The 26,525-nt window shown below is 43.0% G+C and overlaps 1 protein-coding gene across 3 annotated transcripts in view; it reads left to right on the forward strand.

Annotated features, from left to right (window-relative positions):
• DOC2B (double C2 domain beta) overlaps window positions 1–26,525 on the forward strand; it is a 704,601-nt gene that overhangs the window by 562,457 nt on the left and 115,619 nt on the right. For all 3 annotated transcript variants that reach the window (XM_068268615.1, XM_068268616.1, XM_068268617.1), the window contains one exon: window positions 21,535–21,692. In XM_068268615.1, the coding sequence (XP_068124716.1) occupies window positions 21,535–21,692 (158 nt within the window). The remainder of the gene's footprint in view (window positions 1–21,534; window positions 21,693–26,525) is intronic.

The raw sequence follows: 26,525 nt of genomic DNA on the forward strand, positions 1-26,525 counted from the left end.
ATCCCTTATCCAATGGATCTGTAAACAAGCATTTAATAAACCATATTTTGTATAAAACACATTTTCATTACAAAAGCAATATAAAGTTTTAAGCTTCCGGCTCCTGTTTTATCTATACAAGGTTTCAGTAGAGGCTTCTCAATATGCCAAATGTTTATACAATTGCTCCTAGGTGTGTGAGGAGAGATATATAGAGGCACATTCTGTGCAGCTAGCCTTGATAGGTTAATCTGTTTTTTTGTCTAAGTTTTGGCATATGTGTGCATATATTATACAGATATAAAGTATCAGCATTGGAGCAAAGGTGTGTCATGCTGCGGGGTCTTTCAATGTGTAAGTTCTGGAGTTTGTACTAAAGACTGAAAAATGGTGAGCAGTAACTTGTGTGCAGGAAAAAAGTGCTTGCTTTATATCTCGGTCCATGCATAAGTGATATTTTTTCCCCTTAATCTTTTAGCATGTGCTGCAGGCATGTAGCTGGTTATTATTTGGGAACATTGTGTGGATACGGGTTAAGTTTACTCTGCTGCTATTTGGGAGGGGGGATCTAGAGTTTAGCTGAAGCTAAACTCTGGAGTCTATCACTCCATTTTATATAACATATCACACATCTATCTATTCCTTATAGCAGGTCAGCCATCCCGCAATTCTCTGCTGGAAAGGAAGTATTTGGGTTAGGACTGGGGAGAGACAATAGTACTGAGAAGAATAACAGAATTGGAGATGGGGGTCCCGTCACAATGTTTTAATGTATTTAACCACCAATTTAATTTGTGGCCTGCTTCAGCTCCAGGCCAATTTACGAGGAACAAGAGCAACTCAGACATATATTTGCTGGGCACAGCAAAATTATAATAGATCCTCCTGCAGATAGACCCCTGCATGTAGTAGCCAGTCATCTCTTTACCCAGGTTCTCCTAGCCCCACTTAACCTTCCCCGCCCCGCAGGTAGTGACCAGTCACAGCCATCTCTTTACTTACCCTTTCCCTCATGTACATAGTGGCCAGTCATATCTTTAGCCACCCTCCTACATCCCAACCAAATCTCTCCACCCCCCCCCCCCCCCCCACACACACACACACACACACACACTTTGATATTTATCTGAATCTGAACAGCGTGGTTCCCGGACGAGGAGGAGAAGACCTGATGATGCAGCATACAGATCGGGTAAATATCAAAGCACTATCTGCACTGCTTTGCATCTGAGAAGCAGGATGAGTAAAGCCGACTGTGGAGATAACTCATGCATGGCAACAAACTAAGTTCCTATTTATTAATCTAAGTCCCCGTTTAAAGGATCGCCGGCATCAATGAGATACCGCGATCATTTGTAACTGGGAAATAAACCCGTCCATTCATTACTTCCAGTTAGCTGCTTATAGTACACTAATAGGAAATAATGTGCAAAGACATCTTGTGGCCAAAGAGTAAAATTACACCCATTAGGGACTGAAATTTTTAATATGTATGTCAAGAGGGTATATTACTGTTATTTTTTTAATTATTGGCTTGTAATATGTGATGGACGTAAAACTGAAAAAAATGCACCTTTATTTCCAAATAAAATATTGTTGCCATACATTGTACTAGGGATATAATTTCAACATTGCAATAACTGGGGCAAATGGGCAAATACAATGTATGGGTTTTATCCACTGTAGCATATTTTATTTTAAAACTATAGTGGTTAAAAACTGAGAAATAATACATTTTTTTTACCTTTTTTTCTTATTACCATTAAAGAGTAACTGTTAGCCCCCAAATTGAAATTTAAAACACTATTGCAATGTTTTATTTATTATATAAGTGAGCCAAAAAGCCAATGTACAAGTTAAAAATCAATCTAATTTTGTTACTATGTAACCTTTTCCCTGAGCTCCGGACGCAAGCCGCATATCAGATACTGTAGCATGCAGAGCATGCCTATGTCTGGCCGACCCCCCTCTCCCCCCCAGGACCAGGTGCCAATATATTCTCCCCAGCGCCGTGCATCTCTCTCACATGTGATTCTCTCACATGTGACGCGGCTGCTCTGCGGTGCTGCTCTGGAAGTGCTGCCGCTCTCTCTCCGTGTCAGAGCGGTCAGCTGCGGTGGGGAGAATATATTGGCACCTGGTCCTGGGGGGGGAGAGGGGGGTCGGCCAGACATAGGCATGCTCTGCATGCTACAGTATCTGATATGCGGCTTGCGTCCGGAGCTGGGGGAAAAGGTTACATAGTAACAAAATTAGATTGATTTTTAACTTGTACATTGGCTTTTTGGCTCACTTATATAATAAATAAAACATTGCAATAGTGTTTTAAATTTCAATTTGGGGGCTAACAGTTACTCTTTAACATGCATTCGAGTAAAATAATTATTAGCACAAAGTACCCCCCGAAGAAAGCCTAATTGGTGACAAAAAAAAAACAAGGTACAGATCATTTTGTTATAATAAGTAGTAACAAGGTTATTGGTGAATGAAAGGGAGGAGTGCTGAAATGTGAAAATTCCTTTTGTCCAAAAGGTGGAAACAACCGTGGGCTGAAATGGCTAAAATGTTCTTATTATTGGCAAATTTCATGTACTCTGAGAACCAATTCAAAACACATGCTGTGGTAATAGGCCCTTACTGTTTTACTGCACTATAAATGCTACTCACAAAGTCACTAGGATAGGGCACTCTTCCCTCTATTTTACACTCAGTGATAGAAATCTTATTGTCATGATCTCAGCTATTGTAGTGTGTGAATTTTAAAATTTCTGAGAGATCAATAGAGAGAGTCAGATAAGTGTAATTTGAATCTTAATTATGTCTTTCTTTTCCAATAGTTCACAGTTGATTGAATTGGTGTATTGACTTACCATGTTGATACGTGATGCAGAAGTGAAAGTGTCTTCTGCATGTATAAATACTTTCCGGAGATTTTCAGACTGGTTGCAGTTCAATTAATAATATAAGACTAAAAATACATACAAGTAGTACATAAGTAACAAATAGTAGTTTACATTTTTATGCATTGCTGCTGACACTTTCTGCAACAATTTACAGAGAAAATTGAACAACTCCTGTGAGCAACTGCCTCTCGGTTGGGTTCTCAATCTGGTGTCCATGCTACCATCTCAGCCCAGTTTAAGAGGAAGCTAATTAACCTACCAGCATTGGGGTTTTTTTGTGCTATGGGAGAAAATTGAAGCACCCCAAGGGAACCCGTTCAAAAGCCCAGAAATAAAACTTTTTAATCTGCTGGTGTAACTATAACCCCACAGCCACCGCCATTATATGGGAATCCAGGGGCCAAGGGTTATCGCCTTTCTCTCCTCCCCAGCTAAATAGTACCGCTTGCAGCGGAGCACAAGTACCTACTCCAGTGTCACTGTGCAACAATGTCACATGACATATGTGCGGAGCTTGCAGTGGGGAAACTTCTGCATGCTGACAGGCTGCAAGGAAGAAGAGAAGAGGACCTGGCACTTGAGTAAGTATTTTTTACTCCACTGAAGTGAGTATTGGGGGAACAGAATTTCTAAGGATACTGGCTGCTAGGTCTGTCTAATCGTGCCCATACATGGTACAATAAAAACATTCTATTTTCCCGTTTATTCGACCAAAATGATCGAATGGAATTAAAGTAAAAAATAATCGTTTATTTTGTTGCTTTTAGATAAAGAAAAACAAACGATTATCCTGCTTTTTTCAATAAAAATCTGATCGTACATGTTGGAAAAATCTTTATATACGATCTAACAGAATAATCAAAAGAAATAATCTAATCAAAAAAAGAAAACATTGTACCATGTATGGGCACCCCAAGTGTGTGTGTGTGTGTGTGTTGGGGGTGGGGGGTAAGCAGAGACTAACCGCTTTTCTTACTGAGGCTGGGGGAGGGGGCAATATTTTGCAGAGTAGTTCGTGTAGAAGCTGCATTTCTTCAGGCAGCATATAAAACATACCATATTGTCTCTGTTCTTACCTTTCTCTTGTTTCCCTTTCTCTTGTTTGTTTCCATTTCTCTCATACTGTTTCTGTTCTTTACTTTCTCTGCCTGAAGCAAACTATGTTTGCTTCTGGCAACAAAAAGTCTAGGACCTGCCCTTGAAGGTTCATACACACATCTATTCATAGCATTAGGATGTAGCAGGGAAAAAGGAAAAAAAGCCAACAGAACCTCAGCTTTAAAGAATTTTTAAATTAAAAAAAAAAAGTGGCAAAAGGGCATGGTAGAGTAGTACCTTGGAGGAAATGGCAATACGTGAGTGGGAGATATATATACAATGAAGTTTACATTATGTAACTGTGACTACAAACTATAACCAAAAGTACAAAAATATGACATTGCTAGTACTAGGCATTAGAAAAAAAGCTACAAATAACTAAAGAGAACATCTAAATTGAGAGTGAAAAAACATATAACTGAACTCTACTAATGATTGCATAAGCTGTACCTAGCTGCACGTGTCTATGAGCGTCACAAGACAATCACAACCTCTTTCTCTCTCTGTACTTTCATTGTAACAGCAGCAGCGAGAAGTGCAGGAAAAATATCGTCCTCTTGTTCACAAAATGCTTTTTCTATTTTCTGTCAAATAATAAGCTGGATTAAACTTCAACAGCCTTTACTCTGAAGCAATGGCTTCTGTGTAACACAATCATCATAATTTCCTCTCACAAACTGCACACGGGATAATCCAAGCCCAGCCTCTCTGCATCTTATATAGGGAGAAGGATGGCTAAGTAATGATTGGCTAATAACACCGTCTTCATTTGACATTAACTGTTGCACTGACACCTGGGAACACTCAAGTTGCTGATGGAACTGTCAGAAAGTGAATGTTGAAAGTGAAGAACTGTTTCTGTAAAATTGCTCAAATCAAATGAATAAATTAGTTTTTCATGTTGATACTCAAAAGTGCCTGTCAAGTAACAAACTCAAGCAAAGGCAGCACTCTTGCTTGCTTGCCTAAAGGATTATTAGGAACACCATACTCATATGGTGTTTGACCCCCTTTCGCATTTAGAACTGCCTTAATTCTACGTGGAATTGATTCAACAAGGTGCTGAAAGCATTCTTTAGAAAAGTTGGCCCATATTGATAGGATAGCATCTTGCAGTTGATGGAGATTTGTGGGATGCACATCCAGGGCACAAAGCTCCCGTTCCATCATATCCCAAAATGCTCTATTGGGTTGAGATCTCGTGACTGTGGGGGCCATTTTAGTACAGTGAACTCATTGTCCTGTTCAAGAAACCAATTTGAAATGATTCGAGCTCTGTGACATGGTGCATTATCCTGCTGGAAGTAGCCATCAGAGGATGGGTACATGGTGGTCATGAAGGGATGGACATGGTCAGAAATAATGCTCAGGTAGCCCGTGGCATTTAAACAATGCCCAATTGGCACTAAGGGGCCTCAAGTGTGCCAAGAAAAAATACCCCACACCATTACATCACCACCACCAGCCTGCACAGTGGTAACAAGGCATGATGGATCCATGTTCTCATTCTGTTTACGCCAAATTCTGACTCAATCGAGACTAATCAGACATGCAACATTTTTCCAGTGTTCAACTGTCCAAATTTGGCAAGCTTGTGCAAATTGTAGCCTCTTTTTCCTATTTGTAGTGGAAATGAGTGGTAACCGGTGGGGTCTTCTGCTGTTGTAGCCCATCCGCCTCAAGGTTGTGCGTGTTGAGGCTTCACAAATGCTTTGCTCCATACCTCGGTTGTTATTTCAGTCAACGTTGCTCTTCTATCAGCTTGAATCAGTCGGCCTATTGTCCTCTGACCTCTAGCATCAACAAGGCATTTTCGCCCACAGGACTGCCACATACTTGTTGTTTTTCCCTTTTCACACCATTCTTTGTAAACCTTAGAAATGGTTATGCGTGAAAATCCCAGTAACTGAGCACATTGTGAAATACTCAGACTGGCCCGTCTGGCACCAACAACCACGCCACGCTCAAAATTACTTAAATCACCTTTCTTTGCCATTCTTACATTTAGTTTGGAGATCAGGAGATTGTCTTCACCAGGACCACACCCCTAAATGCATTGAAGCAACTGCCATGTGATTGGTTGATTAGATAAATGTATTAATGAGAAATTGAACAGGTGTTCCTAATAATCCTTTAAGTGAGTCTATTGTACATGTAGCATCCAAATGTTTTAAGCTACTTGCTCTTCCTCAGGTGTGGCTCGAAAAACATTTGTGTACTACATGTATAATATAAGCAATTTCCAAGCAGTAGTGTTTTATTTGTTTGATTGTTTTTCTTTTGACCAGATTGTGGATTACAAAGGGGTGAGCAGGCTAGAGTGACTTGGCTTAAAGGGAAGGTTCAGGGAGGGTGGGTAAAAAATAAAAATCAATTTCCACTTACCTGGGGCTTCCTCCAGCCCGTGGCAGGCAGGAGGTGCCCTCGCCGCCGCTCCGCAGGCTCCCGGTGGTCTCCGGTGGCCGACCCGACCTGGCCAGGCCGGCTGCCAGGTCGGGCTCTTCTGCGCTTCAAGGCCCAGAACTTCTGCGTCCCATGCCGGCGCTCTGACGTCATCGGACGTCCTCCGGGCTCTACTGCGCAGGCGCAGAACTACTGCGCATGCGCAGTAGAGCCCGGAGGACGTCCGATGACGTCAGAGCGCCGGCGTGGGACGCAGAAGTTCCGGGCCTTGGAGCGCAGAAGAGCCCGACCTGGCAGCCGGCCTGGCCAGGTCGGGTCGGCCACCGGAGACCGCTGGGAGCCTGCGGAGCGGCGGCGAGGGCACCTCCTGCCTGCCACGGGCTGGAGGAAGCCCCAGGTAAGTGGAAATTGATTTTTATTTTTTACCCACCCTCCCTGAACCTTTCCTTTAAGGATGAAGCTGCTAGTATTATGTATCAGCAATAGCTGCTAGATTTCTGTTTGTTATGTATCCGCAATTTGTGGCAGAGGACCACAGGAATACCATGCCTACATGTACATAGAGTACATGAGGTACTGTACTTGTGTTTAGATTTGTAACGATGTATGTATATATTACTCTTTCTTCACTCTTATTGAGTGGCTAAGGGTTTGGGACCCATGCCCCTTAGTAGAGGTGTCCTGGATCTTTCCATGGAACAAAATAGTCCTGGTTTACAATCTGTTGTATGTGGCCAGGCATAAGGCAACAGTTATTCTCCTCATTCATAATTTTATTATAGTCCAGGCTTGCATATGGTGGATTGCTGTTGAAGAAAGGGAAACTGCACACACTAGTGAATACCAGTGATTTGGGTGGCACACTACCTACTGCAATTATGTTTTGAAAGTACACTGTCTAACTGTGTTTTAGGGAGCACACTGCATAATTGTGCATTGAGGGGAACACTGCTTAAATGTTTTTTTGGTGGTGGGCTGCATACTTTTGGGGGGTTTACACTACTTTGGTGCACAGTGTCTAATTTTAATTTGGGAGCACAATAGTTAATTACATTGTGGGGAAACACTTATTTAACTCTGATAATCAGTTTGTGAGAAATGAGGAATAAGCAAAAGAGTGGTACTAGGGGTCAATATTTACCTTGATTATCTTTGCTTTAAAAAATGGTCTTGTGGGTAACTGGCGGTCTAAGGATTAAAATACAGTAGAAGAGGTAACGGTAAACTTACCTCCTTTTGGGGAAAAAAAACTCAATGGTGAGATTAACCACTTGCCGACCACCCACTGCACATTGGCGGCGGCAAAGTGGCAGCCCCAGGACCACCTAATGCAGATTGGCGTCGGGTCCTGGGACACTGTGTTGCCGGGGATCGCGCGCTGGGATGCACGCGCATCCACCGGCAATAGGCTTCGCCAACCCGCGACGACAACCCGCCGGCCGTTCGGAAGCGGCGGCGGGTTGTTAACCCCATGATCACCGCATACAAAGTGTACAATACACTTTGTAATGTATACAAAGTGTATTATACAGGCTGCCTCCTGCCCTGTTGGTCCCAGTGTCCGAGGGACCACCAGGGCAGGCTGCAGCCACCCTAGTCTGCACCCAAACACACTGATCTCCCCCCCCCTGCCCCCTGATCACCCACAGCACCCCTTAGACCCCCCCTGCCCACCCCCCAGACCACTGTTTGCACCCAATCACCCCCCTAATCACCCATCAATCACTCCCTGTCACTATCTGTCAACGCTATTTTTTTTTAGTCCCTAAACTGCCCCCTGGGGACTCCTGATCACCCCCCCACCACTCAGATTCTCCCCAGACCACCCCCCAGACCCCCCCCCACCTGTGTACTGTATGCATCTATCCCCCCTGATCACCTGTCAATCACCTGTCAATTACCCCCGTCACTGCCACCCATCAATCAGCCCCTAACCTGCCCCTTGCGGGCAATCTGATCACCCACCCACACCATCAGATCGCCTGCAGACCCGACGTCGGATCACCCCTCAAGTGCACTGTTTACATCTGTTCTCTCCTCTAAACACCCACTAATTACCCATCAATCACCACCTGTCACTGTTACCCATCAGATTAGACCCTAATCTGCCCCTTGCGGGCACCCAATCACCCACCCACACGCTCAGATTGCCCTCAGACCCCCCCCCCCCCTTATCAATTCGCCTGTGCATTATTTACATCTGTTCTTCCCTGTAATAACCCACTGATCACCTGTCAATCAGCTATCAATCACCCCCTGTCACTGCCACCCATAAATCAGCCCCTGTCACTGCCAACCATCAATCAGCCCCTCACCTGCCCCTTGCGGGCAATCTGATCACCCACCCACACCATCAGATCGCCTGCAGACCCGACGTCAGATCACCTCTCAAGTGCACTGTTTGCATCTGTTCTCTCCTCTAAACACCCACTAATTACCCATCAATCACCCCCTATCACCACCTGTCACTGTTACCCATCAGATTAGACCCTAATCTGCCCCTTGCGGGCACCCAATCACCCGCCCACATGCTCAGATTGCCCTCAAACCCCCCCTTATCAATTCGCCAGTGCATTATTTACATCTGTTCTTCCCTGTAATAACCCACTGATCACCTGTCAATCACCTGTCAATCACCCCCTGTCACTGCCACCCATCAATCACCTTCTGTCACTGCCACCCATCAATCAGCCCCTAACCTGCCCCTTGTGGGCAATCTGATCACCCACCCACACTATCAGATCGCCTGCAGACCCGCCGTCAGATCACCTCCCAAGTGTATTGTTTACATCTGTTCTCTCCTCTAAACACCCACTAATTTCCCATCAATCACCCCCTGTCACCACCTGTCACTGCTACCCATCAGATTAGACCCCTATCTGTCCCCAATCACCCGGCCACACCCTCAGAACGCCCTCAGACCCCAGCCCTGATCACCTCACCAGTGCATTGCTTGCATCTATTCCCCCCACTAATCACACCTTGAGACACCCATCAATCACCTCCTGTCACCCCCTAGCACACCTACCCATCAGATTAGGCCCTAATTTGCCCGTGTGGGCTCCTGATCACTCGGCCAAATCCTCAGATCCCCCTCAGACCCCCTTCCGATCATCTCCACAGTGCATTGATTGCATCTATTTTCCCCTCTAACCACCCACTGAGACACCCATTAATCACCTCCTGCCCCCCCCCCCCCCCAGCACTCCTATCCATCAGATCAGGCCCAATACAACCTGTCATCTAAAAGGCCACCCTGCTTATGACCGGTTCCACAAAATTCGCCCCCTCATAGACCACCTGTCATCAAAATTTGCAGATGCTTATACCCCTGAACAGTCATTTTGAGACATTTGGTTGCCAGACTACTCACGGTTTTGGGCCCGTACAATGCCAGGGCAGTATAGGAACTCCACAAAGGACCCCTTTTTAGAAAAAAGACACCCCAAGGTATTCTGTTAGGTGTATGAAGAGTTCATAGAAGATTTTATTTTTTGACAAAAATTAGCGGAAATTGATTTTTATTGTTTTTTCACAAAGTGTCAATTTCCGCTAACTTGTGACAAAAAAAAATCTTCGATGAACTCAACATACTCCTAACAGAATACCTTGGGGTGTCTTCTTTCTAAAATGGGGTCACTTGTGGGGTTCCTATACTGCCTTGGCATTTTAGGGGCCCTAAACCGTGAGGAGTAGTCTTGAAACCAAATGACACAAAATGACCTGTGAAATCCTAAAGGTACTCATTGGACTTTGGGCCCCTTAGCGCACTTAGGGTGCAAAAAAGTGCCACACATGTGGTACCGCTGTACTCAGAAGAAGTAGTATAATGTGTTTTGGGGTGTATTTTTACACATACCCATGCTGGGTGGGTGAAATCTCTCTGTAAATGGACAATTGTGTGTAAAAAAAAAAAAAATCAAACAATTGTCATTTACAGAGATATTTCTCCCACCCACATGCCACATGTGTGGCACTTTTTTGCACCCTAAGTGCGCTAAGGGGCCCATAGTCCAATGAGTACCTTTAGGATTTCACAGGTCATTTTGCGTCATTTGGTTTCAAGACTACTCCTAACGGTTTAGGGCCCCTAAAATGCCAAGGCAGTATAGGAACCCCACAAATGACCCCATTTTGGAAAGAAGACACCCCAAAGTATTCCGTTAGGAGTATGGTGAGTTCATAGAAGATTTTTTTTTTGTCACAAGTTAGCGGAAAATGACACTTTGTAAAAAAAAAACCCATGTGTGGCACTTTTTTGCAGCCTAACTGCGCTAAGGGGCCCAAAGTCCAATGAGCACCTTTAGGCTTTACAGGGGTGCTTACAATTTAGCACCCCCCAAAATGCCAGGACAGTAAACACACCCCACAAATGACCCCATTTTGGAAAGTAGACACTTCAAGGTATTCAGAGAGGAGCATAGTGAGTCCGTGGCAGATTTCATTTTTTTTTTTTGTCGCAAGTTAGAAGAAATGGAAACTTTTTTTTTTCTTTTTTTGTCATAGTGTCATTTTCCGCTAACTTGTGACAAAAAATAAAATCTTCTATGAACTCACCATGCCTCTCAGTGAATACTTTGGGATGTCTTCTTTCCAAAATGGGGTCATTTGGGGGGTATTTATAACGTCATGACAGGTGGTCAGAAAAGTCAGAGATGCTTCAAAATAGGAAAATTCACTTTTGGCACCATAGTTTGTAAACGCTATAACTTTTACCCAAACCAATAAATATAGGCTGAATGGGGTTTTTTTTAATGAAAAACGTGTTTGTCCACATTTTTCGTGCTGCATGTATACAAAAATTTTACTTTATTTGAAAAATGTCAGCACAGAAAGTTAAAAAAATCATTTTTTTGACAAAATTCATGTCTTTTTTGATGAATATAATAAAAAGTAAAAATCGCAGCAGCAATCAAATAGCACCAAAAGAAAGCTTTATTAGTGACAAGAAAAGGAGGTAAAATTCATTTAGGTGGTAGGTTGTATGAGCGAGCAATAAACCGTGAAAGCTGCAGTGGTCTGAATGGAAAAAAAGGGTCTGGTCTTTAAAGTGAACCTCCAGACTAAAAATTGACTCCGCAGCACTGGAAAGGCCTGGTGTTTCTTTAACTGTTTCACAGCATCAGAACTTTTATCCTCTTATACAAGCCTCATTTTTAGTTGCACAGAAAAAAACTGCCCGGGCATTTTTCCCCTAATGCTGTGCAAAGCGTGATGGGATTTCTGCTGTTTTGGTGCAATTTTTTTTTTAACATTTTGAATTTGACATTTGAAGCCTAGTACGTGCAGCTAGGAGGGGTGATCAGGACACAGGACAGTTGGAACTGTGTCTCCTGCTCCCTGTCACCTCCTTTCAACCAAAAAGATGGCTGCCCCATGACAAAGATGGCAGCCCCCATGAATCACAAACATTTGCCTGTTCTTTTAAAACGGGGAGGGTAAGAGATTATATTACCTATCTATTCTAATTAACATAACTAATGTAACTTAATTACAGTATGTTTGTTTAGGCTGAAGTTCCCCTTTAAGGGGTTTTATGACTGCAGTCCTTAAGTGGTTAAGAACTGCCATCTTATTGATCCAAATGAATCACTGAGGTGCTAGACTCTGCTACAGTTCTGTTAATTGCTCTCTTAATGTGCCTGAAGAAGTAGGAACCTAGTCCTGAGAAACGGGTTACAATCTGTAAGAACTTTTGTTCATTTGGACCCATACAATTGCAGTTCTTAAAGGAAGCATCAAGCAAAATTTCCTTTCCTATGACATACTTACTGGGAGCTTCCTCCAGCCCCTTGAAGCCATGTCCCACGATGCATCTCCGCTCGCAGCTGCCAGCCCGGGGCCTGCGCCATGTACAGAGGCGGACCTCCTCTACTGCATCGGTGCGAGCACTGCTGTCAATCGAGTCCACGTTGTCCACAGCGTACTACACAGTCGCAGTAGTTCTGCTCCTGTGCAGTACGCTGCGGACAAAGTGGATTGACAGCGGCGCTTCCCCCAGGTGCAGTATGGGCGACCTCGAGGTTGGCCTCTGCAGCGGCGGGGACCCCGGGCCGGGGGCTGCGAGTGGAGAGTATGCGTGGGACATGTCTGCTTCAAGGGGCTGGAGGAAGCCCCCGGTAAGTATATCATGGGAAAGGAAATTTTGGCTGATGTTTCCTTTAACCTCACCATTGAATTTTTTCTCTGGGAGGAGGTAAGTACCTTTCCCCACCCCTATTTTTTAATGTATTTTTTTTTAATCATTTGAATTCACTTTAGCACCTCTGAATGACTTCACATAATCATACCACCTTGTGCAGAGGATAAATACCTTGATTGTTTTGTACATTACTGAAGAGAGCAACTTTTTGAGCTGTCTGCTGTGGCTCACAAATGTGATTATGATTCATATCCACTTAATCCTTTTGTCAGAAACTTACTACACTATATTGGCTCTTGGTTTCCTCCCACATCCCCCCCCCCCTTTTTTTATGTGCTCTGCATTGATTCCTATATATTATTACCTAGTTTTTATTTGAATAACCAAATGTCAATTTCAAAAGGATTTCTAAAATTATGGATGGGTGTGTCTGCTTGCTAAAATTACTTTACTTAAAGGAGCAAGTAAGGAACTTTTGGACAACCTGCACTGTTGAAATAGTTGCTAAGAAGTGAAAAATAAACTTCCTAGAAAATTCAGAGATGCAGTACTGACTGAAAAGGTATTTTGAATAGCTCAAATAACATTTAGGCCTCTTTCACAGTAGGACGTTGTGTGTCAGTGCGACGTTAAGGTTGCACAACGCAGCCCTAACGCAACCCATATAGACTTTAACCTCCCTGGCGGTAAGCCCGAGCTGAGCTCGGGCTATGCCGCGCAGGGGGAGATCTCAGCCCCTGGTGGGGCGATTTTTATGCTGTAAATTGCTGTGCGCGCAGCCAGCACTTTGCTAGCCGCGCGCACAGCTTGATCGCCGCCGCACGCAGCGGCGAAAGAGGGCCCCCCCCCACCAGAGCCCTGCGCTGCCCGGACCAATGAGTTCCGAGCAGCGCTATGGGCTGGATCGGAGGTGTCTGACGTCAGGACGTGGGCTGACGTCCATGACGTCATCCCGATCGTCGCCATGGCGACAGGAGAAGCCAAACAGGGGAACGCGTTTTATACGCGTTCCCCTGTTTGCTATAGATGCCGGCGACGATCGCACTAGAGGGACACATGCGCCCTCTAGTGGTGTTTCATGTAGCTACCACTCTGGTAGCTTTACATGAAACAAAAAAAAAATTAAAAAAAAAAAAGTTTTTTTGCCAATTTGGCAAAAAAAATTAACCGCCAGGGAGGTTAACTTGGACGTTATTGTGCGTTCTTTAACACTGCGTTAAGTGTTGTGACGTACACATGGTGCGACCTTATTGGCGCTCTTTACATGCGACGTTAACCACTTCAGCCCGCAGGTGTTTTCACCTTCAGGACAAAGGCAATTTTCCCGTCAGCACTCCTTCCATTCATTCACCAATAACTTTATCACTACTGATCACACCTAAATGATCTATATTTTGTTTTTTTCACCACAAATTAGGCTTTTTGGTGGCAATACTGGTTTTCAGTAATTACTTTATTTTGTATGCATTTTATAGGGAAATACGGGAAAAATTGAAAAAGACACCATTTCTCCAAATACACACCCTATAATTTTAAAATAATCAATGCTACTATAGATGAAACCCACACATTTTATTTGCCCATTTGTCCCGGCTATCACAAACTTTAAATGATGTTCCTAGTACAATGTATGGCAACAATATATTATTTGGAAATAAAAGTGCATTTTTTCTATATTGTGATTTGTGTTTTCTTGTTGTACGCTAGCAATACTTGCAAGCCCTTATTTGCAAATATAACAGTAATACACTCTTGTGACATACATATTTAGAAAGCTGTGTCCCTCAGGTAACTATTTATGTATTTTTTTTTATTCTATCACTTTTTTTTTTTTTTTTTTTTTTTTTTTACAAGTGTTTTATCGTGGTACAAAGTATATGAATATAATGATTTTACTGCGTTTGATTCAGTTTGCCACAAAAGAAAAAATCACATGACATAGGCCTCAGCCTAATGCATCCCAAATTCTATTCTATTGCTTGTCACAGTTAAGATGATACACCATAAACCTAATCAGATAGCTTTTTAGGCACACAGCAGACGGTTAATCACAAGTAGCACCAACGGCTTTTTCAAGGCCATTTTTGCACCAAAAGTAATAGTGTCATGTTTTCTTAGCAAAGCTTCTGGAGCATCTGAACAATAAAGAAACACCATAAATCTCACAATTCTGAAAACTAGAGACCCGGGGCTACTCAGATATTGCAATTTTGTAACTTTTGGACTTTTTCGGTTTTGCTGAATTCTAAGTATAACTTTGAAAATGGTATTTTTTACAGTTTTTTTTTCACTTCGTCACAAATGAAAATCCACATCACATAGGCCTCAGATTTCAAACACCCCAAATTATATTCTCTCACTTGTCACAGTAAAAATTGTACACCATGTACATAGTCAGATAGCTTTTTAGGCACACAGCAGACTGTTAATGACAATTATGACCAATGGCCTTTTTAAGGCCACATTTTGCACCAAATGTAATAGTGTCATGTTTTCTTAGCAAAGTTCTAGAGCATCTGAACAATCAAGAAATGCCATAAATGGCACTATTCTGAAAACTAGAGACCCAGGGCTACTCAGATATTGGTATTTTGTAACATTTGGACTTATGCGGTTTTGTTGAAATGTGACCATAACTTTGAAAATGATTTTTTTTATTGTTTTGAATTGAGTTTGTCCCTACCTATGTTTTATGTGACATGAGTCCAAGCTTTAAAACATACCACAATGTATTGTACAGCTGGTCATGTTAAAAATGATATAACATATATCTCACTTAGTAACAAACTGTTAGTGCAGCAATCCATTAAACCCAAGGTGCACTATTTTTTTGCACTAATTGTTACAGCGCCATTGTTTGTTTGCATAGCCCCAGAAGAGATTGAACATCATAAAAAGACCACACATGTCACCATTATGGAAAGCTAACAACCAGAGTTATTCAAAAGTGGGTGTTTTATGAACTGCCTGCTTGTGTATTGTTGCTGAAACTTTCCCAAGTGTCATTCTAATTTAAAAATGACATTTTTTTTTGTAATTTGGATTGAGTTTGTATCTACCTATTTTTTTATGTGATGTGACACAAGCTTAAAAACATATGAAAATGTATTGCCAAATTTTCCATGGTTAAAACAAAGCCAAATGTGGCTACTTTGAATATATTACTTCTCTTAATAGTGATGACAAATGCATTGGAACTTCGCATTGGAGGTCCAGCAGGATTGGTGAAAAGCCAGATGTCAGAAGCCAGGGGTCAGACGACAGGAGATGGTTTGCAGAGTAATGTGGCTAGCAGTCTTTGCAGCAGGGTACAACATTCAATTTTGAAGCTTGGGTGTGTTCTTGGGATCCAAGCATCAAGTTTCCTCTGACACCCCAGAAACATCGTGGTAGGCCAAATGTGAGATCCTTTGAGGGATAGTAAGTGACCTGAATATATAGGGGAAATATATAAAGGGGGGAATGCCAGTAACATATGTCCAGGTTGAAAATAACAGAACCCCACCCCCACCCCAAAAAAAATAAAAAAAATGAAGTCTAATAATCGATGTCTGTGTGGTATGCCTTAAAGCACTCGGCAACACACAGTGCTGGAGCTAAGGAGCAGTCTGGGCAAAAAACCTGGACTCCCTCCTTCTCCGGTGTTTGACACATACGCTGCATCTGCTTGTGGGTTTCTTTTTAATTACATTTGGGGGGATTAATTCAGGAAAATGTCGTTCTCTAAGCCGTATTCTATTTTCCAAATGAATTGTATCTTATAGTTGTGTGATTTGGCCAGGGTGGTACATGAGACTTAAGGACTTTCACCTCGAATTCAAGATAGGAGTCCTGGCTTTTCAGACCGCTCTCTTGATGCGACAGGAACCATGGCCTCTGTGTGGATAGTTGACAGTATCATCACGTCCCTTTTGTCTCAAAACTTTAAGGCAAGAAGCTTGTCCCTTCTGAGGCTATAAGTCTCTCCTGGCTGCAATTTTTTATTTACAACCTGTTGTGTGAGGCCTAAACGGTTGGACCTCACTGTCCCACAAGCGCCAGTCTCTGCTGAATACAAGAATTTAAACAAGGGTATGCTGGAGTAAAAATTGTCCACATAAAGATGGTAGCCTTGGTGGAGAAGTGGCTTGATAAGTTCCACAACAATTTTCCCACTGGTGCTGATGTATTGTGGGCACCCAGCTTACTGTAATAAGCTGTCTTTGCCTTCATAAATGTTAAAGGTGTATGTGTAGGCAGTGCTGCACTCACATAACTTGTACATTTTTACCCCATACCTTGCCCTTTTGCTTGGGATATACTGCTTTATTCCAAGTCTCCCATGGTAGGGTACCAGCGATTCATCTACAGCGATGGAGTGTAGATGTCCTTAAATGCTGTGGTGAGGTGAGTCAACAGGGGCCTCAGCTTAAAAAGCCTGACATAGACAGGGTCGGTTCGGGAAAGACACTGGCTATTGTCATTAAAATGGATGCATCTTGACAGCACTTCATACCTCTGCCTAGGCATTGTAGATGGATACATGACTGCACTGTGAAATAGGTCTCTTGACCAATACAACCTGAACTGTGGCTTTTGTGTTATGCCCATGCTCAGTGTCAGGCCAATAAATGTTTTTATTTCGGGCATGGTGGTGGGCTGCCATTTTTTTTCGCCATATAGTGAGTGGGGTTTGAATCAAAAAACTGTTGCGCATACAAGTTAGTCTGCTCGACTATACGCTGCAACAATTCCACTGTAAGGAATAACTGGTAAAAGTCAATTGGTGACAGATTGTCAGTAGGCACTGACAAACCAGGAGTAGCTGTAAACGCAGGGATATTGAGCGCAATGAAATGAGGGGGTGACCAGGTGCCATGTATGATATGGTCCGGTACCTCCTGCCTGCGAGGCCAGCTACCCTGTCTGTGCCTGGCTCCCCTCTGCTCATTACTGCTGCTGGCTGCTGTGGTGTTGCCCACTGAGCCCACTGCTATGGCCTCTGATGGTTGTGATGGTCCCTCATCACCTGACCCATGATCCCTTTACAAGCAGCGAGATGGCGACCCTTCAGACTCTGAGCTGTCAGATCCTGATCCAGAGTCTAACGGAGGGAGCTACTGGCTCCCTGTTTCCTCGCTGCTGCTCTGCTGGAGGATGACTGCTGCCTCCTCAGCAGAATATAGCCTCCCTGCCATATTTCACAAAGGGGAAAGAAATACGAAGAAAAGATAAGAAGAAAGATAGGGGTTTTTTTTGTTGATTTTTTTTTTTCCAGGGAAGAATGAAAAGAATAGAAAAATATAGATAGAAAAAACTGAGATAAGGGTTGGTAGAGAGGGGGAAAAGTACAGTAAGGTACCAAAAGGTAGTGGAAGGGGGATCAGGAAAGCTAAATAGTTGAGAGGGAGGATCAATGGTTAATGGGCTGGTATGGGATTAAATATACAGGTATGAGGGGCAAACTTTATTAAAAAGTATCAAAAAAGCCTACCACTTTCCTCTTTCATTCTCTCTCCAAGCTCCTGTCAGCACAAATCAGTGATCTGAGAGGAGCTGTGAGAGAAAGATAGTGTGTTTATAAACATTACTAAGAATGCACATTGTTACTGGTTGTAACTATGCACATTCTTAATCAAAGGGCTCTGATTGGCTAGAGGGATGTTCCATCCCATAACCAATCTTCCCTCCATGTACATGGGCATCCGCACATATGGCAAATTCGGCCGTCGGCTCGACCCTTGCCGCCCGCTGCCCCCCTGGCCGCGTGCCCGTGCGGCCAGCAGGAGGGGAGCAGTGCAGAGAAGAGGGAGAGCTATGGGCACAGCGGGGAATGGCGGACGCCTTTCCCCCCCCCCCTCCCTCACCTTGGGGCTCTCCCTCCCTCGCTCTCCCCTCCAGAACGAAGTGTTGTGCGGCGTTTGGCAGCGGGCGGAACTTACCTCCATCTCGCTCCAAGCGCCGGAAGTTCTGGTGCCGCTGCTTTGGTCTGGACCAGACTAGCGGCAAATCCATCCGGCACCTGAACGAGACGGAGGTAAGTCCTGCCTGCTGCCAGCCGCTGCACAACACTTTGTTCCGGAGGGGAGAGCCCCAAGGTGAGGGAAGGGGGGGAGACGTCCGACCTTCCACGCTGTGCCCATAGCTCTCCCTCTTCTCTGCGCTGCTCCCCTCCTGCTAGGGGCACACCTGGCTACTTATTCTGGGGACATATACCCCTGCCTACATATACTGGGCACATATACTTCTGACTACATATACTGGGCACATATACCCCTGCCTACATATACAGGGCACATATACCCCTGACTACATATACTGGGCACATATACCCCTGACTACATATACTGGGCACATATACCCCTGACTACATATACTGGGGACATATACTTCTGGCTACATATACAGTGCACATATACCCCTGGCTACATATACAGGGCACATATACCCCTGGCTACATATACTGGGCACATATACCCTTGCCTACATATACTGGGACATATACCCCTGCCTACATATACTGGGCACATATACCCCTGACTACATATACTGGGCACATATACCCCTGGCTACATATACTGGGCACATATACCCCTGGCTACATATACTGGGCACATATACCCCTGGCTACATATACTGGGGACATATACCCCTGGCTACATATACTGGGGACATATACCCCTGGCTACATATACTGGGGACATATACCCCTGGCTACATATACTGGGGACATATACCCCTGGCTACATATACTGGGGACATATACCCCTGGCTACATATACTGGGGACATATACCCCTGCCTACATATACTGGGCACATATACCCCTGACTACATATACTGGGCACATATACCCCTGACTACATATACTGGGCACATATACCCCTGACTATATATACTGGGCACATATACCCCTGACTACATATACTGGGCACATATACCCCTGACTACATATACTGGGCACATATACCCCTGACTACATATACTGGGCACATATACCCCTAACTACATATACTGGGCACATATACCTCTGGCTACATATACTGGGAACATATACCCCTGCCTACATATACTGGGCACATATACCCCCTGGCTACCTGTTCTGGGGACATCTCTACCCCTGGCTACATGTTCTGGGGACATCTATAGACCTGGGGCTACCTATTTTTGGGGAACCACTGCTGTCAGATTGAGTGTATTTTGGGGAACTGCTGCCAGGTGAGAGATGTCTACCATATTAAGGGGCATTCTGCCTATTTAAGTGAAATGCTGTCAATTTATGTGCCTCATGACTGCTGAATTTGTCTTGTTGGGGGCCTCATGATTGCTGAATGTGTCTTGTTGGGGGCCTCATGATTGCTGAGTTAGTCATGTTGGGGGCCTCATGATTGCTGAATTTGTCTTGATGGGGGGGGGCCCTCATGATTGCTGAATTTGTCTTGTTGGGGGCCTCATGATTGTTAACTGCGAGACTATGGAAAAAGCTGAATCATCATCATATGAGACAATAGCATTAAACCTACTTTTTCAGCTTTTTAAAACCGAAAATGAAACTGGGAGGTTCTAAAAAAAATGAATACATTTTTCAGGAGTCGGATGGATGAAATTGTTTATCTTCACAGTTTATTTTCAACTTGGATTTTCCATAATGTTCATGTATGAGTTAAAACGTTTGTATTTAGTTTAAATTGCTGTTGGCACTTTGCGATAGTAAAGTGACTTTTGGGTTGCAGTTTGGGCACTCGACCTCCAAAAGGTTCGCCACCACTGTCCTAATCTAATGTCCTAATCTAATGTCCCACCATTGCTAAGTTCATGTAAACTTGTCTCCACCCACGACCACACCCACATTCTGGTTCATGACCACACCCATTTTTCGCTACACGCGCCACATGACGTAACCCCATTATTTGGCGCGCTTCGTGCGACACACATCATCCCCCCCCCCAAATTTTCAGTGCGGCGCGCTGAGTGCACCGCCCCACTTCTCCCCCCCCCCTTTTTGCAACCCCCTGGAAAATGTTCTGCCTACGCCTATGTCGCCTGTCTTCTCCTCGTTCCCGCACGCACGTGTATTTGCGTCCGCATGCACACACGTGCGTGCAACTGCAGCTAATCAGCTGGACGAGCATTCTCGTCCACTTTGCTTGTAAGTGCCTCCTTCTGGACAAATATTCTCGTCCAGTTAGGCTTAACTGGTTAATGTTCCACATTAAAAACTAACAAAAAATAAACAAATTAAGATTCACGTTATACCAGTGATTACTTCGAATACTACAAATAAACAAAAATCCTCCCAAAAATATGAGAAAAAAAACAAGAGCATGTGCAATAACAAAATAAACAGAAAACACGAGTATTTACGATGGAATGCAAACGGCGCGTTCGTTACATTAAAAAAAAACATTACTGCGCATGTGCAACACAAATAACGCAGCAGAGTCCTTGCTAAACGCACACCATGCAGCAATTTCTAATAACGCTACACGTTACACACAAACGCAACGTGTGCACTGTGAATGACGCACAGACTTATTATTGCTGTGCGTTAGTCTGCGTTTAAAAAGGCCTTAAATAGCTTTAGCTTGCCAATGGCGTACTTAGCACTGAGATATGTTTATAGCAATCTTTTTAATGAAAGCAGATATTCACTTTAACATAATGTAAAATTATATAGCAGGATGTTGTTAATTATACTCTATGCTAATATTTACTTTTATTTTATCCCTGCATTATGTTATATTGTTCTTATTCTTTAGAAACAATTGTTGGAATCAACTAATGTGATCTGTTTTTAAATGTCTCCTTTAACTTAATCGATGCTAATTATTATTTTGTGCAAACATCAAGGAAAAGCAGAACGGTAATCGCTCCAAATTGAACAAATCAGCCAGCTGCTAAATGGATGTCAGGCTCTTTAATAATCACGTAGTTACCGAGAGATTTCCCCCTGGTTATTGTGTTTTTTATTGTGACAACCGTGCATGAACTTCTTTATACTGTCGTTAACATTTTGCTTTTCCACCCACAGATAGATAAAACGGAAGATAAGTCTTTGGAGGAACGTGGGAGGATCCTTATATCCTTAAAATACAGCTCACAAAAGTCAGGACTTCTAGTAGGAATCATCAGATGTGCGCATCTAGCGGCTATGGACGCAAATGGCTATTCTGACCCCTATGTAAAAACGTAAGTTCCGCTGTGCATTCGATTATTATTATGTATGGTACACAAGAAGTGTTTGCAACACGTATGTGATTTAGATTTCTTTACCTTGATCAGATTTATCACCTGCTTATATGTACACTACCCCCAAGCCCACAAGACCATATACATAAGTAATAACTCTCATACATAACTGGTTTACTCCTAGTTACAACCAGTCACAACATAAATTCATTAGTTCAGCCTAGTAATGCAATTATAATACATTAACAATATTGCTCCTCTAAAGAGTTTGAAGGATCCCCTGGCTACTATTGTTTTGCTTTGCTTTACTGTCATTGTAGATCAGGGCTGATCATTGCTCTGCTTCTCTTCCTGTATAGGAAGGGGGAAGCAGAGGTTGCAATTCTGGTAATCTGAACCAAAGGGGTCCACCAAGAAAAGCAGGTAAAAGGGCCCTGTTAGAAATGGCTCAGACGATAACGTTAAGCGCTGGAATTGGCTGCTATAAATGTTAATTGGGTACCCGGAGGGGCCTGAGGTTTATTGTCGAAAATATCAGAGGTTAGGCTTAAGAGGCGGGGTCTTTAATGTTAGCAGTGTAAGGGGTGCTTAAGGGTTAAGGTTAGGCACCCCCGGGGGGGTTAAGATTTTTCACACCCGGGAGGGGTTAAGGTTAGGCACCACCAGAGGGGGTCTTGGGGTTAGGGATTAGTAGAGGGGGGAGGGTTCTACGTGAGTCTGGTTAGGTTATAGTAGAATATCGGTAAACATTATACTATTGTATTTAAGCAGTGGAATATCTGTAATTTTACCGATATTCTACTAGCGGCTATCACTGGTGGCTTTTTCGCATTTACGCCCACCAAGGTCTCTCCCACCTTCAACTGATGTATTCGCTCTTCATTGGTCTTAAGCTGGTAATGAATACTTCTATATTTGCTTTTAATAGAGGTAATCATTAACAAGCTTTTCCTCTCCCCAGCTTAAAGCGGAATATAACCCAGAATTTCTTCTTTGCTCTATTAAATTATTCACAGCATATTATATACAACTAGCATTTTTTTTTACTAGAACATCATTCAAAGGGTTAACACAGGCTTTAGAAGCTTCAATGCCTTCAGAGCTGGCCACTTCCGAAAGTTAAACAATGTAATCTTGTGTTTACTTAAATGTATTAAGTGTGGAATGTGACACATTCTCTGACTGGACACAGAGAGAGAGTCAAACCATGTCTGCCTGAATGAATGACTGAATAAAAGCAGTTATTAATAAAATGCAAAGTCAGCTCTTAAAGCAACAAACTGTACTTTTGGGAAGCTATAACCTATAAATGAATAATAATACTTATGCACAAATGCAGATATGATAACTGTATGGCATGTAAAAAGTAGGAAAACATGTTTTTATTGAATATTATGTCTGGGTTTTTGAACCGCTTTAAAGAGGAACTGCAATGACATAATGTAGAATGTAATAAATAATTCAGGATACCCAATCTTCTGTCAATTGTCCTGGGCTCATCATCAAAAACACTTCCTATAGCTTTCTTTATATTGGTATGTACATCTACCTTTCCAGTTATGTGCAGCCTAGGCTGTGAGGTCACACATTATAGAATTCTGAGAGGTCAGGTCACTCTGGCCGCCAGCAGTCACATAATTTAGTGGGGTGGAGAGGGACACTTGGGGGCCCATATGGATGTGGGGCAATTGCCCCCATTGCCCATATAGAAGCAATATCAGTTGTTTAATCTAATGCGTACAGATTGACACAGTCCTGTGTAAAAGATGAATGACAATCGTTCAGTGAAACATACCGGATTGATATGGAGGGCCAGTGACTGGGTGCGGGGCACAAGAGCTAGCCGCTTGGCACCAATGGGGGCTTCTTCCGAGGCTGTATATAAGACACTAAAATAGTCAGTGTTAATGGCCATACATCCATGTCAGCTGCTTGCAGTTAAAGTGGTGCTAAACTACATTTGACATACTGAAGTTCCCATGTTTATGTAGGTGTGGGAGAAGCTTAAAACAAAACATACTCTGCAATTAATGCAATACCTTAAAGACTGTGGGTTAACTGTTAAGGTGTGAGTAAAAAATTGAAGAGCACAATAAGATATTTGAATAGTACCTCCGTTTCTGCATGCTAGTTGTCCTTTGTGGTATAAAAGGAACATGTAGGTCTAACAGTGGGAGAGGGAACAATATGAGGCAGTCTCTCAGTCCTCTGGGTCAAAGTGAGTCCTCTACTCAGTTGTGTTGGGGACATCCATATAGTTACTCATGCACTTGGTATTCACGTTTGAAATTCATGCCCTGTTTCAATCGCTACTGATAGATATTGCAGATTACCCTTGTTCAGTCATCAGCCTAGATTTAGAGTAGGCCTAAATATCAGTGGTCCTGCTCCTAGGATGCTACTGGTTTGCAAGATACTGTTTTTCTTTTCAATCTCCCCATTGCTGTCCTGGTGCCTTCAACCTATATTGCTTCTCACATTTTATCATCTGTCACAACCTCCTCATCCTGGACTCAACAAAACAGTAGCAAATTCCCCACAGTACAAAGCACTGTTGATGCTGATACAACTGCAAATCTAGTGAACAAAGCTCCACAGACTGTGCAAAGCAAGGGTTATTAGGGTGGCTGCCTTACAACACAGCTCTACGGTAATCTACGATAGTCTACATTGAGATTTGTAGTCTCTGCCAGTACAAAGTTTTTGATACAAGATTTGTAGTCTCTGCCTGCACAAAGTTAAGTTTAAAACAGAGCATCTGTCTTTTTTACCTTATGTATTCTTTGTCTTGCGAATGCTGCACTAAATAATCATACTTTCCCCCTTTCCACAAGTCCCCTGTCTGCCAGAAAATGCCTTAAAGGACTTCTGTTGCGTAAACCTTTAAATTTAAAAAACAGTATATGTCAACATATACAGATATGAAGTATGTTTCTTCCATAGTAAAATGAGCCATAAATTACTTTTCTTCTATGTTGCTGTTGCAATAAGTAGTAGAAGTCTGACAGAACCAACAGGGTTTGGACTAGTCCATCTCCTCTTGGGTTCTCAGAGTTTTCTATATTTTTAAAAGCACTTAGTGAATGGCAGTTGCTTCGTCCAACTACCAAAAAAGTGTGCAGTGAGCAGGCAGGGTGGCCAGCATCTTTGTATAAATCTTTTTCAGTGTCTTTATAAAGAATAAAGGCCGTGATGAGAATCCCTATGGAGAGATGGACTAGCCCCTGTCAGTAATGTCAGATTTCTACTTTTTTTTTTTTTTTTTACTCTTGAAGAAAAGTATTATCTATATGCATTTACATATATTTAAAACATTCCTAATGAGGTTCTTCAACTATCTCCTGCTTCAAAAGTCATGGTATTCTAGGATCGAGCACGGGGATTATAACGCAGGAGATTTGGGCGCAGCCGGCGCCACCATAGACCGTAATAGGAATTACGGCTATAGCGACGCACAGTGAGTAACTTTAGCGATGTCAGAAGACTGAGCCGTAGGTACATTTAAAACACGGTAATTTGGCCTCCAGCAATAGCTGGGAGCCGAATTACATAATACCCCACCATTATTATTATTATTATTATTATTATAATTTAGTATTTATATAGCGCCGACATCTTCCGCAGCGCTGTACAGAGTACATTGTCTTGTCACTAACTGTCCCTCAGAGGGGCTCACAATCTTATCCCTACCATAGTCATATGTCTAGTGTAGTGTATGTATCGTAGTCTAGGGCCAATTTTGGGGGAAGCCAATTAACCTATCTGTATGTTTTGGGGATGTGGGAAGAAACCGGAGTACCCGGAGGAAACCCACGCAGACACGGGGAGAACATACAAACTCCTTGCAGATGTTGACCTGGCTGGGATTCGAACCGGGGACCCAGAACTGCAAGGCAAGGCCACCATCAACGTGGACCTGGATTGGGAATAATTATTAACGCCGCCGGGACTTGTGCAGGAGCAGGGTACACCGTATATCAGTCCTGCGCCAAAGTCTCCCGACGGCTATTTCTCTCATACGCTTCTAGGATAATACAGTGTGCCTGTGTGTGTTTCCTCACACATCCCAAAGACATACAGATGAGTTAATTGGCTTCCCCCTAAATTGGTCCTAGACTATTATGAACACATGGACACATGACTGTGGTAGAGATTAGATTGTGAGCTCTTCTGAGAGACAGTTAAGTGAGCAGACTATATATTCTGTAGAGCGCTGCAGAATAGGTTGGCGCTATATAAATACTAAATAATGAGAACACGCCAAATGTTTACCACAGACTGTTATCTGGTTGACAGAACCAAAGAAGAAGAACTTGTGAAAAGAACACTGAAATGTATAATATGTTAAATGTATTATTTGTAACTGTTTTTACTTTGTAGAAGCTCCCTGTCTACTTATAGTATGGTTTTGAAAATAATCAGGCAATGCTCTTTATATATACTGACAAAAGCATATATGTTATTCTTGAGAAGCATTGTGTGATGTTATTGGACTGTCGGCTTTCAGTACAATGATGCTGGCATCCTTATCACAGCGCTCCCCCAGGAATTCCCAACGTTTCTCCCTACCACACAGAGCAATAGAAACTATCCAAAGAAGCTTTATTACCATTGCATTTTCACATCACAAATAAGCCATGGTGTCTGGCCATGAAGCATGAATACAACAAATCTCCAAAGGAATGGCAAATATTTCCTCTTTGTCCGGTATCGTTGTATGGTAGAGCCCTGTAAGAGAAGATATAGTATAAAAGGGCCAAAGTCCCGCACAGATGTAAATAACAGCTTTCAGGGGATGCAATCTATAATTGATGTAGCTTGAAGCTTGATATT

Source organism: Hyperolius riggenbachi, chromosome 2 (assembly GCF_040937935.1).
Source record: "Hyperolius riggenbachi isolate aHypRig1 chromosome 2, aHypRig1.pri, whole genome shotgun sequence".
NCBI lineage: Eukaryota > Metazoa > Chordata > Amphibia > Anura > Hyperoliidae > Hyperolius > Hyperolius riggenbachi.